Source organism: Moschus berezovskii, chromosome 11 (genome assembly GCF_049115385.1).
Source record: "Moschus berezovskii isolate FMDL1 chromosome 11, NW_MosBer_1.0, whole genome shotgun sequence".
Taxonomy (NCBI): domain Eukaryota; kingdom Metazoa; phylum Chordata; class Mammalia; order Artiodactyla; family Moschidae; genus Moschus; species Moschus berezovskii.
In genome coordinates, this window is record NC_142470.1 from 34,806,857 (window position 1) to 34,828,583 (window position 21,727).

The window sequence follows — 21,727 nt, forward strand, 5'->3', positions numbered from 1 at the left end:
AGGTGATAATTAATACAGTCCCATGTATTTGTACAACTTTTCAATTTCCATTGTGATTTCATATCCAGGAAATGACTGTGGCTCATCACTAAATCAGAAGACCTGGATTTAGGTCCTGATTCTGTTTCACTATTGAGTTATTTTACTTCTGACTTCTAGTTTCCATATATGTAGAAATGGGTATAGGAAAAAATCTATTTCATAGGATTGTTTTAAGAATTGAATTAATTTTTCAATAAACATCACAGCAACCATGGTATTAATCAGTAACCATGTATCAGCCACTACCAAAGCAAATTTTGTCTGCACTTCTGATCCCTGGATTCCTGTCTTATAATAAAGCCCTGTTTATTCTGCTGCTTTACTGATCCCTCATTTTCGATATCCCCATATATCTGCCCTATTTAGAAGTTCCAGCATGAGCTAAGCACCAAGTGGGTGCTGAATACAAAGAGTATAGGGGCCTACGTGCTTCTTGGGCAGATCCTCCAAAACCACATGTTGGACCTCCTCATTCATAACTCCAAGCTCTTCTGGTGAGCCCTGGCCATGCTGCAGGTGATGGGGTAGGGCTGGTTGGGGCCTGGCCCCAGTGCCTAGGCTGCCATAGGAAGCATATTTCAGAGGTATGGAGTTGTGTAGTTGTGAGGGCTGACTTTTCTTCTGTGCCTCTCCTCCTCCTTCTTTCAAGTCCATCCTCCTCTCTAAGAAGTCTGTGTGAAATTATAACTATTAGGCAAGAGTCCCAAGGTAGCTAGATCCATATATGCAAAATGATGTGCTCTAGAACTTTCAGCCCTTAGCTCTGCTTTCCTCTGGGTCATTCTTATTCTCAGGCAGGTGTTCTCCACTAGGTGGCAAACTGGCCACCTGCAGTGCCAGCCTAACATCCTACCAATCCAGCAACCCTGGTGGAAGGAGAGTTTATCTGTCCCTGTGATTCCTGCAAATACCTGGGGGAGGGTTCTCATCGACTTGTTTTGGTTCACATGCCTGTCCCTTAGCCAATCACTCACTGTTCTTTAGGGGAAAGCAGCCCTCTGCCCAGGCCTGGGTCATGTGTTCCAGTGGAGGAAGGGGCAGGAAGTGAGCATCAATTAAACATAGGTCACACGTGGCTATGAGAGTGGGGGAACAATAATTCCCCAGAGGAAAATCAAGGTGCTGATGCCAGGAGGAGGAGAAACGGATGCTGAGCAGATAGCACAACAGATGGTCCTGAAAGTAGGGTTGCTAGATATAGCAAAGAAAAGTACAGGACACTGGTTAAATTTGAATTTCAGATAAATAAAGAATAATTTTTAGTGTAAGTATATTCCATGCAATATTTGAGACATACTTACACTATATATATATATATATATATATTTATTTATTTATTATTATCCATCTGAAATTCCATTTAGCTGGATATCCAACATTTTAATATTCTAAATCTGGTAACTCTACATGAAAGGAATCAATCAACGGTCATTTAGTGAGCAACCACCAGGGCCCCAAAACAACTTTTTTAAATGAGTAAAACCAACCAGTCAACTGGGAAAAAAAAATCCTTCATGCTTTTGTCGTTTCCAAATTTGGGGCAGGTCAGGGGGGCCAGAGTATATATGATCCAATCCTTGCCACCCCAGTATGGCCCAGCTAATAGAGGAGAGCCAAAGCCAACACTTGAAACAGAGAACAATTAAGTGTCAAATTGCATGATCCTTACTGAAGTCCAATGGAATGTCAGAGAAAGTAGAATCTAGGCACTACAGCAAAGCAGAAGGTTTCACAGAAGAAGTGATGTTTGAGCTAGGCCTACAGGTTATGGCTCGGGAGAGGTGAAAGGCAGAAGGGCATTCTTGTGAGAAGGAATATTAGCCAAGGCCCAGAATGGGGATTAGGCATGATATGTGGGAGAAACAGATTGGAGTCATTTTCACAGAGTGGTGAGGGGTGATGTGGGAGCAGGAAGGCGATAAATTGTGGAAAACCAGACAGGACTTTAGACTTGCCAAATGTAGCTAGATCTGTGCTGTCCAAGATGGCAGCCACTGGTCATATGTGACTATTGGAGCCCTTGAATTGAACTGAACTCTACATTTTGTTTAAAAAGTGAAGTAGTGTAATTGTTTTCATTAAATACAGCTTTATTCTTTTGGTAGGACTATATTTCACTTTTGCATTGAAATTCAGCACCTGAACTGAAATGTGCTGTGATTGTAAAATGAAAACTGAATTTCAAAGACATGGTACAAAAATATTATAAAATATCACTCATAGTTAATTTTTAATACTGTTTACATGTTGAAATAATATTTTTGATATATTGGATGAAATAAAATGACCAAAATTTATTTCACCTGTTCCTTTTTTAATGCAGTACTATAAAATTTTAAATTACATATGTGACTCACATTTTATTTCTATTGAACAGAGCTAAACTACATAGAGAGGAGAAGAGTGGTGAAAAAAAACAGAAGCAAAGTTTGCAGATGAACAGTCTTACAGCAGCATAAAAGATGGATGTGGTTTGGGCAGAAACCAGAGGGAATAAGTTCAGTTTAAGATGACCAGCCTTTGGGGTTGGTGGGACGTGGCCAAAAATGTGATCAATTTGCTATTAATTCTCCAGTTTAACCCAGCAATCAAGGCCCACCACCACCGCTTTTAGCCCAATTTTCCTTTATATCTGGGGATTTGAGTTTGGGATTGCTTACAGGGATGAATTCTCTATGACTGGTCTTTGAGATCCCAGCCACCCCATCTCCTGATTGCTTTTCCTTCCTTGACCCCATTCTCAGCTCCCCTGGCCTTCTAGCCCAACATTGACCATACCGCTTCTTCCACAGTGGTTCTCCAGACAGCCCAAGCATGATGGTTTGAGAGCCTCCTTCAGGTGATCCACTTCCCTCAGCCACTGTTGGATGATATGCAGGAAGCTCTCATCTTCCACATCCAGGTTGCACACGAGAAGGAACAGGTAACTCGCCAACTGCTAATCATTTAGGAAACACCAATGGCAACCCACTCTAGTATTCTTCCCTGGAGAATCCCATGGACAGAGGAATGTGGCAGGCTGCAGTCCTTGGGGTCAGAAAGAGCCAGACACAACTAAGCAACTTCACTTTCACTTTTCTGAGTGCTTATGGTGTGTCAGGAACTTGACTTGGCACTGAATTTACAAAGCTCAGTGACACTCTGCCAGGAGTTCCCTGTTCATGGAGGCAACATGGGCTGTGACAAGTATCACAGAAGTGTGAAACAGGTACTACAGGAGTACAGAAAAGGGGTCTTCAGTTTTGCCTGGAGGGGAGTTAGGAAAGAGAGGGAGAAGGGGTCTTTGAACTGGGTCATGAACCAGGCCTGGATTAATAGGAGTTTTCTGGGTCAGGATGAAGGCTTCTCTCTGCTCTTGACCCACCTCATTCTAACTTCTAATCTTTGGAAACTCCCTTCTATTCTTTCATCCAACCTGGTAGCTTCTGACTCCCGCACTGAATATCCAACGTAGTAGCTTCTGACTCCCGCACTGAATATCCAACGTAGTAGCTTCTGACTCCCACACTGAATACGCAAGCTCCTCCAGGGTTCTTCCAGGCTTCAGTTCTCCCTGCCTCTTCCCTACAGGTGATCCCCATAGCCTTGCTGAGCCTCTCTTCCAGTGCTCCAGTGCTCCATCCCCGAGGCCCAGGCACACCTGCCTGCAGCTCCGTCTGTGGGGCTGTCAGGAGCGCCCTCTCTCAGGGCCAAGTCGGAAGCGCAAGGCGGACCCCCTGGAGACCCTAACACCTGCCCTGCCGTGAACTGGTGTTTCTGGGCGCGTGGAGGGGGCCAGCCCAGCCCAGTTCATCCCTTAGAGACTTGCTGGGCCAGCAGCAAGTGTGGTGGGAGGAGAGGCCCACTCTTCAGGAACACCAGCTGTCCGGGGTGGGGAGACGGTTTCTCTCCTTTGGGGAGAGCTTGCTCTGCAGCCAGTGGTCTCCACTTCCCCTGGCATATTCCAATTTCAGAAGTAAAACTGAATGTCTTCTTCTGAAAAGTTAACTTTCCATCTCAGTTAATCAGAGTCAATAGATCAGAGGGGAACAGGAAGAATGGCATGTGTTGGTCCCAACAACAGGCTGTTTCTGTACTTCTCCACCTACCTCACAATTCCATTTTCAGTGGCCACTGACCCAGATCTTATTCCAGCTTCTTTATATCCCCCTGTCTCCAACATGTAGGTACAAATGTGCGTGCACGCACACATACACATACACACACACACACACATATTTCATTCCTACACAGGCTCACACAAGGAAGAAGCAGTAGGAACTTAGATAATTCCAAGGAAAGGCAGAGGAAATTGTGTCCCCAACAGAGGACATCCAGAAAATAACAACCCTAGTTAGGCACAACAGGATCCTCATCACTATAATGAATGCTACATCCACACATTTTAGCATGAAGTGAGCATTGCATCTCCTAGGCAGTGTTTGCAAAGGAATGTAGGGAACTCTGGCAGTGCTGAACACCTTTCGATGGTGGACCCAACATACACTAGAAACCCCAGTACATTTTAGACCTCTACCTGTTTTGACAAATCAGAGACACCCTGGCCCATCCTAGACCCCTGCCAACTTTTCAGTGCCTATGAGGTATGATCCCTGTAATAGAGAGCTGGCTCCCCCTTGTGGCCAGAGAGTACCTTGGCGCTAGATACCCAGGAACTCTCACTTGAAACTTTTGGTACAACTTTTGGCTAAGGAGCCAAATAGATTTCAGTTTTATGAGAATAGAGTATTCAACCCTTTAAAGACAGCCATAAGGGCCCTCTCTATACTGCTGGGCCTCCAGCGTCTATTTGAACTCCCTTTTCTTGTTCTACATCTACATTTATGTGGCTACCTCAGGTCTTTAAACAATGTCCCCTTCCTCAACATCATTCCTATAGGGCCTTCTGATGATCATCCATTTGGTTTTTATCCTCCACAAACACCTTTTCCTAACCCTACAAGTCAAGATTGGTAAAGTCAGGAAAAGGCCCTGCAAAGGCTTTCAGTTTCTCTTTACCCACAGCTTTCCCATGCACTCTGTTGGGTAAATTCTTCTCTCCTCTTGGCCTCATGAGCAGGGTCAGGTCAGAGAAGATACCCAGCTTTCCAGGACTGGAGGAGGCAAATCCAACATGTACAGTAGGCCTCCTCCCACATGTGGAATGGATAGAGTACAGGGTCAGATTTCCCCAAGGCTGAATGCAGGACTACTCTGGAAGTCTAGAAAGTTTTCCTTTTTGTGTTTTTAGTTTACTTGCCAAGTACTTGGATGATGCAAAGACAGCAAGTGAATTCATTACATGTGCAGTTGCATGTGACACGTGTTATGCGAACCGTGAACTCCCAGATGTTCAAGCAGGTTTTAGAAAAGGCAGAGGCACCAGAGATCAAATTGCCAACATCTGCTGGATCATGGAGAAAGCAAGAGAGTTCCAGAAAAACATCTATTTCTGCTTCATTGACTATGCCAAAGCCTTTGACTCTGTGGATCACAATAAACTGTGGAAAATTCTGAAAGAGATGGGAATCCCAGACCACCTGACCTGCCTCTTGAGAAACCTGTATGCAGGTCAGGAAGCAACAGTCAGAACTGTACATGAAACAACAGACTGGTTCCAAATAGGAAAAGGAGTACGTCAAGGTTGTATATTGTCACCTTGCTTATTTAACTTCTATGCAGAGTACATCATGAGGAACGCTGGGCTGGAAGAAGCACAAGCTGGAATCAAGATTGCTGGGAGAAATATCAATAACCTCAGATATGCAGATGACACCACCCTTATGGCAGAAAGTGAAGAGGAACGCAAAAGCCTCTTGATGAAAGTGAAAGAGGAGAGTGAAAAGGTTGGCTTGAAGCTCAACATTCAGAAAACAAAGATCATGGCATCTGGTCCCATCACTTCATAGGAGATAGATGGAAAAACAGTGGAAACAGTGTCAGACTTTATTTTCTTGGGCTCCAAAATCACTGTGGATGCTGATTGCAGCCATAAAATTAAAAGATGCTTACTCCTTGGAAGGAAAGTTATGACCCACCTAGATAGTATATTAAAAAGCAGAGACATTACTTTGCCAACCAAGGTCCGTCTAGTCAAGGCTATGGTTTTTCCCGTGGTCATGTATGGATGTGAGAGTTGGACTGTGAAGAAAGCTGATCGCCGAAGATTTGATGCTTTTGAACTGTGGTGCTGGAGAAGACTCTTGAGAGTCCCTTAGACTGCAAGGAGATCCAACTAGTCCATTTTAAAGGAGATCAATCCTAGGTGTTCATTGGAGGGACTGATGCTAAAGCTGAAACTCCAATACTTTGGCCACCTCATGCGACAAGTTGACTCACTGGAAAAGACTCTGATGCTGGGAAAGGTTGGGGGCAGGAGGAGAAGGGGACGACAGAGAATGAGATGGCTGGATGGCATCACCGACTCTGTGGACATGAGTTTGAGTGAACTCCGGGAGTTGGTGATGGACAGGGAGGCCTGGCGTGCTGTGATTCATGGGGTCGCAGAGAGTTGGACACGACTGAGCGACTGAACTGAACTGAACTGAACTGATGACTCACCTTGGGAAATTTAGTGGCTTGGCTATACTCTGGCATTGTAGAGGCAGACAAAAATGACTAAGATCTGATCCCTACCCTATAGGAACTCACAAGCATATATGAGCAATTCCAGTATAGGGCAGAGATCACTGAAGTGGATTAGAATACCAGGCTAGGTACGGAGAACTGCCAGAATTATCCTGAGGAGATTACAGAGTAGGCCAAGAGTCAGGGACAATTTTGAAAGAAGATTGGGGTGGGGTGAGGGAACATTCAAAGAAAACCTAGGAATGTCTGGAGACTTGCATGGGTGTGTGGATCCAGCATCAGAGAGTCAGGTCATTGTCAGTGGAACCTGAGTTCTAGGAAGAGCTAAAGAGATTCAAAGATCTTTTTTAGAACTATCCAGAAACAAAAGATGATAATTTTTACCACTATATTTTAAAAAAGCAAATTTCTGAGGTCAGGAACAGCTGGAGAGTAATCTATAACACAGGGCAGTAATTTATCCTGAAATGACTAAAAGTCTATCCCAGAAGACTGGGTTGGATTGTGAAAGATGATGGAAACAACTTCCCACTACATCCATTTGCTAGATCAAAAGTAAGAGGTGAAGAGGCAAAATATATCTGGACATTGCATACACTTCATATTTAATATATTTAAAAATAGAACTCATGATTAACATATTTTAAATCAACTATACCTCAATAAAACAAAAATTTTAAAAAAAGAAATAAGAATGTAAACTATCAGAAAAAATAAAGTCCATCACAAGGCCAGAAGAGGTAAAGGGGGCATGACAAGTTAATAAAATATAATGCCTTGGTTGTATCCTGGGCAGAAAAGGGGCATTAGTGGAAAAACTGATGAAATTCAAATGAAGTTTGGAGTTTAGTTAATAGTGAATGTACCAAATCACATAGATTTTTGAATATACCGAAGTTAGATGAGATGTTAACATTCAATGAAGCTGGATAAATGCCATACAAGAACTCACTGTTCTATCTTTGCAACCTTTCTGTAAATTTAAAATTTCCAAAATAAAGTGTTTTTTCTTTTAAGGTCAAATTTATCGTCATAAAATTATTTGTAATATATTATTATTCTTTTCTGTGTTGGCTATATGTTTTGAATATAGCAGTGTATACATGTCAATCCCAAACTCCCACTCCATTCCTCCTGTTCTCCCTCCCCCAGAAACCACAAGTCTGTTCTCTATATCTGTAAGTCTGTTTCTGTTTCACAGAAAGTCCATTTGTATCATATTTTATTAATAGATGCCACATATAAATGGAGTAACAAGTAGCATATTCATATTTTGGTTTATTTTATATCCAATATTACAACAAAGGGATATAGAAAGGTTGAAAGTAAAAGAGTGGATGCAGAATTACCATGCAAATATCAACCAAAATAAAACTGCTATAGAAATATTAATAGCAGACCCAATAACTTAAGGCAAAAAGCATTACTAGAAGTAGAGGGTCTCCATAGTGATAAAATAATTCACCCTGAATAAGTTATGATTTTAAATAACAATTAAAAAATATTTAGAGCAAAAACTATAGTACTCAAAAAAAGTACAGTACAACAGAGGATGAGATGGTTGGATGGCATCACCGACTCAATGGACGAGTTTGAGCAAGCTCCAGGAGTTGGTGATGGATAGGGAAACCTGGTGTGCTGCAGTCCATGGGGCTGCAAAGAGTCAGACATGACTGAGCGACTGAACAGTACTCAAAGGAAACAGATTCACAATCACAACAAGAAATTGCACACATTTGTCTCAGTTGTTTTTATTGACTAAGTTGTGTCTGACCCTTTACAATCCCATAGACTATAGCCCACCAGGCTCCTCTGTCCATGAGATTTCCCAGGCAAGAATTATTGGAGTGGGTTGCCATTCTCTTCTCCAGGGGATCTGACCCAGAGACTAAACCCATGTCTCCTGCATTGGCAGGGTGAATTTTACCCCTAAGCCACCAGGGAAGCCCCTTGTCTCAGTAGGTGGTGGAAAATAGCAGCCAAAAGCTTAGGAATAATATGGATTTGAACATTAAGATTAGCAGAATTGACCAAATGGACACAGAGGGACACTACCCTCACCACCTCCCACCCTACCCCTTGTCTCATATGCAGAAGAGGAAGCTCTAGAGAGACACTATTTTTAACAATTGCAGAATATATCTTATCTTTAGGCACATAAAGAAATTTTAAAATTGACCATAAACTGGGAATAAAGTCTTCAGTTCAGTTCAGTTCAGTTCAGTTGCTCAGTTGTGTCCGACTCTCTGCGACCCCATGAATCACAGCACGCCAGGCCTCCCTGTCCATCACCAACTCCCGGAGTTCACTCAAACTCATGTCCATCGAGTCGGTGATGCCATCCAGCCATCTCATTCTCTGTCGTCCCCTTCTCCTCCTGCCCCCAATCCCTCCCAGCATCAGAGTCTTTTCCAGTGAGTCAACTCTTTGCATGAGGTGGCCAAAGTATTGGAGCTTCAGCTTTAGCATCCGTCCTTCCAATGAACACCCAGGACTGATCTCCTTTAGAATGGACTGGTTGGATCTCCTTACAGAACAAGAGACTCTCAAGAGTGTTCTCCAACACCACAGTTCAAAAGCATCAATTCTTTGGTGATTAGCTTTCTTCATAGTCCAACTCTCACATCCATACATGACCACTGGAAAAACCATAGCCTTGACTAGATGGACCTTTGTTGGCAAAGTAATGTCTCTGCTTTTTAATATGCTATCTAGGTTGGTCATAACTTTCCTTCCAAGGAGTAAGCATCTTTTAATTTTATGGCTGCAATCAGCATCCGCAGTGATTTTGGAGCCCAAGAAAATAAAGTCTGACACAGTTTCCACCGTTTCCCCATCTATTTCCCATGAAGTCATGGGACCAGATGCCATGATCTTAGTTTTCTGAAAGTTGAGCTTTAAGCCAACTTTTCACTCTCCTCTTTCACTTTCATCAAGAGGCTTTTGCGTTCCTCTTCACTTTCTGCCATAAGGGTGGTGTCATCTGCATATCTGAGGTTATTGATATTTCTCCCGGCAATCTTGATTCCAGCTTGTGCTTCTTCCAGCCCAGCATTCCTCATGATGTACTCTGCATATAAGTTAAATAAGCAGGGTGACAATATACAGCCTTGATGTACTCCTTTTCCTATTTGGAACCAGTCTGTTTCCATGTACAGTTCTGACTGTTGCTTCCTGACCTGCATATAGGTTTCTCAAGAGGCAGGTCAGGTGGTCTGGTATTACTGTCTCTTTCAGAGTTTTCCACAGTTTGTTGTGATCCACAGAGTCAAAGGCTTTGGCATCGTCAATGAAGCAGAAATAGATGTTTTTCTGGAACTCTCTTGCTTTTTCCATGATCCAGCAGATGTTGGCAATTTGATCTCTGGTTCCTCTGCCTTTTCTAAAACCATCCTGAACATCTAGAAGTTCAAGATTCACGTATTGCTGAAGCCTGGCTTGGAGAATTTTGAGCATGACTTTACTAGCGTGTGAGATGAGTGCAATTGTGCGGTAGTTTGAGCATTCTTTGCCATTCCCTTTCTTTGGGATTGGGATGAAGACTGACCTTTTCCAGTACTGTGGCCACTGCTGAGTTTTCCAGATTTGCTGGCATATTGAGTGCAGCACTTTCACAGCATCATCTTTCAGGATTTGAAATAGCTCAACTGGAATTCCATCACCTCCACTAGTTTTGTTCGTAGTGATGCTTTCTAAGGCCCACTTGACTTCACATTCTAAGATGTCTGGCTCTAGGTGAGTGATCACACCATTGTGATTATCTGGGTCATGAAGATCTTTTTCGTACAGTTCTTCTGTGTATTCTTGCCACCTCTTCTTAATATCTTCTGCTTCTGTTAGGTCCATACCATTTCTGTCCTTTATCGAGCCCCTCTTTGCATGAAATGTTCTCTTGGTATCTCTAATTTTCTTAAAGATATCTCTTGTCTTTCCTATTCTGTTGTTTTCCCCTATTTCTTTGCATTGACTGCTGAGGAAGGCTTTCTTATCTCTCCTTGCTATTCTTTGGAACTCTGTATTCAAATGGGTATATCTTTCCTTTTCTCCTTTGCTTTTCGCTTCTCTTCTTTTCACACCTATTTGTAAGGCCTCCTCAGACAGCCATTTTGCTTTTTTGCATTTCTTTTCCATGGGAATGGTCTTGGTCCCTGTCTCCTGTACAATGTTACAAACCTCCGTACATAGTTCATCAGGCACTCTATCTATCAGATCTAGTCCCTTAAATCTATTTCTCACTTCCACTGTATAATCATAAGTCTTATATATATATATAAAATCATAAAGTCTTAAAACATTTCAAAGGATTGAATTAAAGTACATATTCTGACCACAATGCAGCTGTTAGATAACTAGAAAATTCCCCTTTGTTTAGAAATGTTTAAATAAACTACTAAATAATCCATGGATGAAATAAGAAATCATGATGGAAATTAGAAAATAGAACAGGATGATAAAAAAAATTCTATATATCATAACTTGTGGCATGAAGCTAAAGTAGTAAGTAGGAGGAAATTTGTATCTTCATATGCACAATTAGAGGAAAGGGGCTAAAAGTGAATGACCAAGTCATTTATCTTAAGAAGCAAGTTAGAAAAAAAATCCAGCAAAATACATTCAAGGAACAAAGAAGTAATTATATGTCAGTTATATCTTAACAAGGCTGGGGAGGGGTGAGTGGCAGAAAGTAGAAGTAAGGAAATAATAATGACAAAAGCACAAAATACAGAAATAGAATACAAACATTCAGAAGAGTTGGTTCTTTGAAGAGATCACTTGACAAATTTCTAGCAAGATAGATACAGGAAAAGGAAGAGGGATAGGAGGTACAAATAACTAATATCAGAAACACAAAGGAGACAGTATTATATTTGAATAGCTTGTATGTCAATACATTTGAAAGAGAAAATTAAATAGAAAAATTGCTAGAAAATACAGCAATGGTTTTTCCAGTAGTCATGTATGGATGTGAGAGTTGGACTATAAAGAAAGCTGAGCGCCGAATAATTGATGCTTTTGAACTGTGGTGTTGGAGAAGACTCTTGAGAGCCCCTTGGACTACAAGGAGATCCAACTTGTCTGTCCTAAAGAAAATCAGTCCTTAATATTCACTGGAAGGACTGATGCTGAAGCTGAAACTCCATACTTTGGCTATCTGATGTGAAGAACTGACTCATTGGAAAAGAGCCTTATGCTGGGAAAGATTGAGGGCAGGAAGAGAAGGGGATGACAGAGGATGAGATGGTTGGATGGCATCACCGACATGATGGATATAAGTTTGAGTAGGCTCCGGCAGTTGGTGATGGACAGGTAAGCCTAGCGTGCTGAAGTCCATGGGGTTGCAAAGAGTCGGACACAACTGAGTGACTGAACTGAACTGAAATGAACAGCTCTCCAAAGCTCAGTAAAAAAAAAAAAAAATCCCCAAACAAATTATCAGTTGTATTATAACTTTCAAATAAATTGAATCTGTAGTCAAAAATCCTCACTCACAGAAAACTCCAGGCTTGTATGGCTTTGCTGACAAGTTGTACAATCACTGAAGTATCAAATAGTTCCATCTCATACAAATTCTTTCACAGTATAAAGAAAAAGGAAACATTTTCCAACTCATAAGTCTAGCATAACCTTGATATCAAAAGCCTGACAGAGACAGAACAAGAGAAGAAAATCACAGGCTGGCCTCATCCTTGCAAATAGGTCACAAAAATCCTAAACAAATTCAACTGGAATGCAGCAGTGCATTTAAAGACAGAATGCTCAATTTACTCATGAAGATGTGTTCACAAGTTAGTAATTACTAGTAATCAGAAATATTTATGTTATAACCACTATGAAATATCATTACCATATATACCTAAATGGCCAAAATTAAACAGCCTGACAGTCACAAAGAGTCAGACATGACTGAGCAACTGAAATGAGCTGGAACAGCCTGACTGACAATCCCATGGACAGAGAAGCCTGGCGGGCTACAGTCCACAGTACCACAAAGGGTTGAACATGATTGAGGACACAAAACAAAAACAGCCTGACAATACCACATGTTGTCATGAAAAAGAGCAAGAAGAACTGCCATTCACCACTGGTGGAACTATTAATTTACATAATCACTTAGGAAAGACAGTTTGGCAATGTCTACAAGGTTGAGTTATACCTACACCATAAACTAGCAATTTCATTCCTAGATCTATGCTTTGATCAGTTCAGTTCAGTCGCTCAGTCGTGTCCGACTCTCCGCGACCCCATGAATCACAGCACGCCAGGCCTCCCTGTCCATCACCAACTCCCTGAGTTCACTCAAACTCATGTCCACAGAGTCGGTGATGCCATCCAGCCATCTCATTCTCTGTCGTCCCCTTCTCCTCCCACCCCCAACCTTTCCCAGCATCAGAGTCTTTTCCAGTGAGTCAACTCGTCGCATGAGGTGGCCAAAGTATTGCAGCTTCAGCTTTAGCATCAGTCCCTCCAATCAGAGATCCTCAAAGTATAGTGTTTGGACCAACATCGCCTGGAAACTTATTAGAAATGCGAAATTCCTGGGCTCCAGTCCAACTCAATCAGCAGTCAGTGTCACAGAATCTGTGGTTTAACAAGCCCTTCAGATGATTCTGATACATGTTAAACCACTGCCATAGAGAAATAGAAATATATGTTCACTAAGACACATGGACAAGGATGTTTTTAATAGCATTGTTGATAATGGCCAAAATGGAAAACAAGCCAAATGTCCATCAACATCAAAATGGATTAAAAAATTATGGAATAGCTATATAATGCTATATATATTAGCTATATAATGCAATGCAATAATAATGTGAATGAATATCAGCTTTACAAAATAGCATGAATGACTCAAAATGGTGAGTGAATATTTAAGACACAAAAATATTTTTATAATAATATATTTATGTAGAAAAAAGTTCTTGTTGAAATATATACATGTGTTAAGACCCCAAAACTGTACCTCCACCCCTAATATTTTTTTTTTTAGAAATGTAGTACCTGTCACGTAATGTGTGCTCTTATGACAGGCTTCATTCCTTATAATCTTTATGGTGACTGCAGAGTATTTCATAATACGGATATATCACATTTACTTAACCAGGTCCTTGTTGATGGGCTTTTCAAGAATATTATTTTGGCTGCCTCAATAGACTGAAAATTCTATGAGGTGAGAGACCATGTCTGTCTTCTTTTAAGACAGTGCCTACTATTCAACAGTTTTGCATTGTTTTTCCAAATGAATTTTCCTTTAAGAAAAAAATGCCCTGGCCAGTTTTATTTATCTTTGTTATCTACTAGACCATTCAGTTCAGTTCAGTCGCTCAGTCGTGTCCGACTCTTTGCGACCCCATGAATCACAGCACGCCAGGACTCCCTGTCCATCACCAACTCCTGGAGTTCACTCAAACTCATGTCCATCGAGTCGGTGATGCCATCCAGCCATCTCATTCTCTGTCGCCCCCGTCTCCTCCCACCCCCAATCCTTCCTAGCATCAGAGTCTTTTCCAGTGAGTCAACTCGTCGCATGAGGTGGCCAAAGTATTGCAGTTTCAGCTTCAGCATCAGTCCTTCCAATGAACACCCAGGATTGATCTCCTTTAGAATGGACTGGTTGGATCTCCTTGCAGTCCAAGGGACTCTCAAGAGTCTTCTCCAGCACCACAGTTCAAAAGCATCAATTCTTTGGCAATCAGCTTTCTTCACAGTCCAACTCTCACATCCATACATGACCACAGGAAAAACCATAGCCTTGACTAGACGGACCTTTGTTGGCAAAGTAATGTCTCTGCTTTTTAATATGCTTGAAGCCCAACATTCAGAAAACGAAGATCATGGCATCTGGTCCCATTACCTAATGGGAAATAGATGGGGAAACAGTGGAAACAGTGTCAGACTTTATTTTTTTGGGCTCCAAAATCACTGCAGATGCTGATTGCAGCCAGGAAATTAAAAGACGCTTACTCCTTGGAAGACCATTCAGGTATGACCTAAATCAAATCCCTTATGATTATACAGTGGAAGTGAGAAATAGATTTAAGGGACTAGATCTGATAGATAGAGTGCCTGATGAACTATGGACGGAGGTTCGTGACATTGTATAGGAGACAGGGATCAAGACCATCCCCAAGAAAAAGAAATGCAAAAAAGCGAAATAGCTGTCTGAGGAGGCCTTACAAATAGCTGTGAAAAGAAGAGAAGTGAAAAGCAAAGGAGAAAAGGAAAGATATACCCATTTGAATGCAGAGTTCCAAAGAATAGCAAGGAGAGATAAGAAAGCCTTCCTCAGCGATCAATGCAAAGAAATAGAGGAAAACAATAGAATGGGAAAGACTAGAGATCTCTTCAAGAAAATTAGAGATACCAAGGGAACATTTCATGCAAAGAGGGGCTCGATAAAGGACAGAAATGGTATGGACCTAACAGAAGCAGAAGATATTAAGAAGAGGTGGCAAGAATACACAGAAGAACTGTACGAAAAAGATCTTCATGACCCAGATGATCACGATGGTGTGATCACTCACCTAGAACCAGACATCCTGGAATGTGAAGTCAAGTGGGCCTTAGAAAGCATCACTATGAACAAAGCTAGTGGAGGTGATGGAATTCCAGTTGAGCTATTTCAAATCCTGAAAGATGATACTGTGAAAGTGCTACACTCAATATGCCAGCAAATCTGGAAAACTCAGCAGTGGCCACAGTACTGGAAAAGGACAGTCTTCATCCCAATCCCAAAGAAAGGGAATGGCAAAGAATGCTCAAACTACCGCACAATTGTACTCATCTCACACGCTAGTAAAGTCATGCTCAAAATTCTCCAAACCAGGCTTCAGCAGTATGTGAACTGTGAACTTCCAGATGTTCAAGATGAGTTTAGAAAAGGCAGAAGAACCAGAGATCAAATTGCTAACATCCACTGGATCATCAGAAAAGCAAGAGAGTTCCAGAAAAACATCTACTTATGTTTTATTGACCATGCCAAAGCCTTTGACTGTGTGAATCACAACAAACTGTGGAAAATTCTGAAAGAGATGGGAATACCAGACCATCATGGCATCTGGCCCCATCACTTCATGGGAAATAGATGGGGAAACAGTGGAAACAGTGTCAGACTTTATTTTTTTGGGCTCCAAAATCACTGCAGATGCTGATTGCAACCAGGAAATTAGAAGACGCTTACTCCTTGGAAGGAAAGTTATGTCCAACCTAGATAGCATATTAAAAAGCAGAGACATTACTTTGCCAACAAAGGTCCGTCTAGTCAAGGCTATGGTTTTTCCCGTGGTCATGTATAGATGTGAGAGTTGGACTGTGAAGAAAGCTGATCGCCGAAGAATTGATGCTTTTGAACTGTGGTGCTGGAGAAGACTCTTGAGATCCAACCAGTCCATTCTGGAGGAGATCAATCCTGGGTGTTCATTGGAAGGACTGATGCTAAAGCTGAAATTCCAATACTTTGGCCACCCCATGCGACGAGTTGACTCATGGAAAAGAGTCTGATGCTGGGAGGGATTGGGGGTGGGAGGAGACGGGGACGACAGAGAATGAGATGGCTGGATGGCATCACCGACTCTGTGGACATGAGTTTGAGTGAACTCCGGAAGTTGGTGATGGACAGGGAGGCCTGGCGTGCTGTGATTCATGGGGTCGCAAAGAGTCGGACATGACTGAGCGACTGAACTGAACTGAACTGAACTGACCTGCTTCTTGAGAAACCTATATGCAGGTCAGGAAGCAACAGTTAGAACTGGACATGGAACAACAGACTGGTTCCAAATAGGAAAAGGAGTACGTCAAGGCTGTGTATTGTCACCCTGCTTATTTAACTTATATGCAGAGTACATCATGAGAAACGCTGGGCTGGATGAAACATAAGCTGGACTCAAGATTTCCAGGAAAAATATCAATAACCTCAGATAGGCAGATGACACCACTCTTATGGCAGAAAGTGAAGAAGAACTAAAGAGCCTCTTGATGAAAGGAAAAGAGGAGAGTGAAAAAGTTGGCTTAAAGCTCAACATTCAGAAAACTAAGATCATGGCATCTGGTCCCATGACTTCATGGGAAATAGATGGGGAAACAGGGGAAACAGTGTCAGACTTTATTTTGGGGGGCTCCAAAATCACTGCAGATGCTGATTGCAGCCATGAAATTAAAAGACACTTACTCCTTGGAAGGAAAGTTATGACCAACCTAGATAGCATATTAAAAAGCAAAGACATTACTTTGCCAACAGAGGTCCATCTAGTCAAGGCTATGGTTTTTCCAGGGGTCATGTATGGATGTGAGAGTTGGACTATAAAGAAAGCTCAGCGCAGAAGAATTGATGCTTTTGAACTGTGGTGTTGGAGAAGACTCTTGAGAGTCCCTTGGACTGCAAGGAGATCCAACCAGTCCATCCTACAGGAGATTAGTCCTAGGTGTTCACTGGAAGGACTGATGTTGAAGCTGAAACTCCAGTCCTTTGGCCACCTGATATGAAGAGCTGACTCAGTGGAAAAGACCCTGATGCTGGGAAAGATTGAAGGTGGGAGGAGAAGGGGATGACAGAGCATGAGATGGTTAGATGGCATCACTGACTCAATGGACATGAGTTTGGGTAAACTCCAGGAGTTGGTGATGGACAGGGAGGCCTGGCATGCTTCAGTTCATGGGGTTGCAAAGAGTCAGACACGACTGAGCGACTGAACTGAACTGAATAGTGTATGTTGATTCCTTGTAAATTTTTTTTTCAGTGAATTAGCTCCAAAAAAATCTAGTCAGTTCTGGATGTGATGACAACATGAAAGTTCTAGACTTGGAAAATGTTACAGACTTAGAGTGATTCTCTAAGGTCATTTAATTTCTCTATGTGATATCTTTTCTCTGTCTCAATGCAATAATAAATTGGAAATGTGTCAAGCTTCAGATTAGGAAACCATATATCACACAATTTCTGAGAGTACCTACTTAAAGTATTCTAGCTTTCTTAAATGTACTTGACCTTGTATTCTAATGTCTGGTTTGAAACATATGGCACCATATCTGGACCTCTAGGGAGTGATTGGCTCCAGAGAAGACACTTACAGGGCAGGGCATGCCATTTGGAAGGCTTGCTCTTTTGAAACTTTGCTACCATATTCTCTGGTCTATAACAAATGGTCCAGTCCAATTCTAGAAGAATCATAAAGGAGCTTCCTTGAGCATTGGCTGTCAGAGCAGGGCACAAAGGCAGCTGCAGAAAAGGGCAGCAGGTGTGTGACTCAGAGAAGAGACTCAAGCAGCAAGCACATTGGCTGGACTCTTGGGATGCCCATTGTGACGTCATATGGAGTTACAGCCTTGAAGGACAAAACTGGCTGAGACGGGCATGGGGTTGAGTAATGGCTCCGATTTGGGGGCTCACCATCCCACTGCCACCATATGTCAGCCTCCTACTATTATTTGGTTTCCTTGTTTGGGGGCTTTGGATGCTGTTTTCTGGGAAACAGAATAGGGAACAGGTGGCAGCCAAGACACGCTCGGAGGTACGTGATGCAGCAATCTCTTGAAACTATCTGCTCCTTGCTTCTGCTCCTGCAGACACAGAAACTCCTAATCTTGGCCTGTGGGAGGAACTGAAGATGGAAAGAGGGGAGTTGAGATAGTGCCTATGGATGTCTTCCTATAAGTCACTCTCAGTCCTTTTCCTTTCAATTCATTTCAACAAACCTTGAGCACCTATTATATATGGCAGCATACTGGGCATTGAAGAAGAATAAAACACCATCTCCACCTTTTCAAGGTGTAGCGGGGGAGATAGTCAGACAGATATACATATATACATATAGCCGAAAGAAAGAGAAAGGGATGAGTTAATAGATGTATAAATATTGCTAAAGAGATGGTAAAGAGTATTGTAAGATCTATAAAATATCTTTGGGGGGAGCTTAGGTTTGAGTTGTGCTTCAGAGGGAAGATAGGATTTTAAAAGTGGATAGGATGAGGGGAGGAGAGTAATGGATGACTTGACGGACAGAAGGAATTGACTGGGGAGAAGGGAACGGCAACCTACTCCAGTACTCTTGCCTGGAAAATCCCACGGACGGAGGAGCCTGGTAGGCTACAGTCCATGGGGTCGCATAGAGTTGGACATGACTGAGCGACTTAACTTTCACTTTCAAGGGAAGCAGAAGAGTTTTGGGAGTGTTTTGAAGAGAGGTGAAGACACCTACCTGGATGGAGTGTAGAAGTGTAGGGAACAGTTTGGGGAAAACCAAGAGGAAAAGAGGTTAGAAAGAGGAAAGAGGTTAGAAGTCCCCTTCAGTTCAGTTCAGTTCAGTAACTCAGTCGTGTCCGACTCTTTGCGACCCCATGAATCACAGCACGCCAGGCCTCCCTGTCCATCACCAACTCCCGGAGTTCACTCAGACTCATGTCCATTGAGTCGGTGATGCCATCCAGCCATCTCATTCTCTGTCGTCCCTATCTCCTCCCGCCCCCAATCCCTCCCAGCATCAGAGTCTTTTCCAGTGAGTCAACTCGTCACATGAGGTGGCCAAAGTATTGGAGTTTCAGCTTTAGCATCAGTCCTTCCAATGAACACCCAGGATTGACCTCCTTTAGAATGGACTGGTTGGATCTCCTTGCAGTCCAAGGGACTCTCAAGAGTCTTCTCCAGCACCACAGTTCAAAAGCATCAATTCTTCGGCGATCAGCTTTCTTCACAGTCCAACTCTTATATCCATACATGACCACGGGAAAAACCATAGCCTTGACTAGATGGACCTTTGTTGGCAAAGTAATATCTCTGCTTTTTAATATGCTATCTAGGTTGGTCATAACTTTCCTTCCAGAGGGATTCAAATGCCAGACTGAATAGTTTGCATAAATACTACTCTGTCTGCAGTTGAAAGATATTAAAGATTTTAAAGCCAGGTGAAAGTGTGCTTAGATCTGTGCCATCTAAAGATCTGTGCTATCTAAACAGAATTTAAACTTTAAAAAATTTAAACTTTTTTCCTCAAACTTATCACCTGGGAGTCTAATTAAAAAGCAGATTCTGATTCAGTAGTCAGGGGAAGGGATTGAGAGTCTGCAATTCTAAGGAGCTCCCAGGTGATGCTACTGCTGTTAAACTGAGCACCATACTTTGGTTTTTTTGTTTGTTTGTATTTGTACTTGTTTGGTGTTTTGTTTCATTTTGGTTTTTGGCCACATTGCCTGGCAGGAATCTTAGTTCCCTGAGCAGGGATTGAACCCTGGGCTGTGGCACCAAGTCCTAACCACTGGACTGCCAGAGAAGTTCCAAGTACCATACTTTGAATGTGAGGCTTTACATACCTCCAGTGAGTGCTTCCCTAGTGGCACAGCTGGTAAAGAATCCACCTCCAATGCGGGAGACCTGGGTTTGATCCCTGGGTTGGGAAGATACCCTTGAGAAGGGAATGGCTACCCACTCCAGTAGAATTGCCTGGAGAATTTTAGGGACAGAGGAGCCTGATGGGTTACAGTCCATGGGGTCCCAAAGAGTCGGACACGACTGAAGCGACTTAGCACAGCACAGCACAGTGAGTGCCTGCGGTAGTTCTCTGGCTTGGTTAAACCAATAAGAGGCTACTTCAAAAATGTAGTGAGGCGAGAAAAGGAACTGAAAGAATCAGAGCAGCAAGATGGGAAAGAGGACCTTGATTCACTCCCCCAGTGTTTATCACCTGCCACCAACACCATGTACAAGGTATTCCTCTGGGGACCATGGATGAAGCAGTTAATGGAAGGAACAAAAATCTCTGCCCTCTGGGCTGTAAAAGGATAAGGGCCTTGGGTGAAAATTTGGATGTAGGAAGCAAGGCAGAAAGAGTGAAGGGGGAAATTCCAATGGTTAGGACTCTGGGCTTCCATTGAAGGGAGCATGAGTTTGAGCCCTGGTTGAAGAACTAAGATCCTGCCACACTATGTGACCAAAAAAAGGACAAAAAAAGAAAGCGAAGAGACTGAGTCTTTTTTCCTGATTGGACCTTAAAAAACAGTTGACTATAAACATTATCATTTTCCTGCTGCTGCTGCTGCGTCACTTCAGTCGTGTCCGACTCTGTGTGACCCCATAGACAGAAGCCCACCAGGGTCCCCCGTCCCTGGGATTCTCCAGGCAAGAACAGTGGAGTGGGTTGCCATTTCCTTCTCCAATGTGTGAAAGTGAAAAGTGAAAGTGAAGTAGCTCAGTCGTGTCCGACCCTTAGCAACCCCACGGACTGCAGCCTACCAGGCTCCTCCATCCATGGGATTTTCTAGGCAAGAGTACTGGAGTGGCTTGCCATTGCCTTCTCCGTATCATTTTCCTACGAGGGCTATATTCATCTTTGTATCCTCTATGCCTGGTATACTACCTTTCACATAGTAAGCACTCCACGTAAGTTTGTGAAATCAAAGAAAGGCTTCTCAGTTTTAACCCTGAATGATTGAAAAGATGGCATTTTAAACAACACAGGAAACATCTGACAAAAGTTCAAGTGTGGCAGGAGGCAGAAAATGCATGTAATGTGGAGATATTAATCAAGCTTCTCAAATTAATAGTCTAGACTTGGGCTATTCAGTCTAATATCTGTTGGCTACATGTGGCCATTTAAATTTAAATTAACCAAAATTAAATACAATTTAAAATTTGGTTCCTTAATTGCACTACCTACATTCAAGTGTTCAGATAGGATGATTTCCATCATCATAGAATATTCTGTTGTGTGGCACTAACCTAGACTTTAGATCTTAGAGATAGACAGTGGCTATGTACTTGGCCACAAAGTCCTTTTAATTTTTTTTTCTCAGAAACATTTCTTAAATGTAGCAATCCAGATTCAGTGTTAATGTTTTAACTACAATTCCTCTTGAACTGTTTTCAGTCTCTAAGTGGTCTCCTACAAATGTTTTCCAGCCTAAGAGCATAGACCCTGGCTCTATAAAACAGCACAACAGCACACACAAAACCTCCCAAAGCTAATTGTGCCACTCCACTAAAAGTAACTAAAGAAACTAATAGGGACTTCCCTGGCAGTCCGGAGGTTAAGACTGTGCACTTCCACTGCAAGGGGTACACGTCTGATCCCTGGTTGGGGAGCTAAGATCCCACATGTCTCCTGGCATGGCCAAAAACAAATAAACAAAA

The 21,727-nt window shown here is 42.4% G+C and overlaps 1 protein-coding gene across 1 annotated transcript in view; it reads left to right on the plus strand.

Moving 5' to 3' along the window:
* The first annotated feature begins 17,972 nt into the window (after positions 1-17,972).
* Positions 17,973-21,727, plus strand: part of SPATA31H1 (SPATA31 subfamily H member 1) — a 47,567-nt gene continuing 43,812 nt past the window's right edge. Inside the window, exon 1 of the mRNA XM_088841777.1 lies at positions 17,973-18,116. Within this exon, the coding sequence (XP_088697903.1) occupies positions 17,973-18,116 (144 nt within the window). The remainder of the gene's footprint in view (positions 18,117-21,727) is intronic.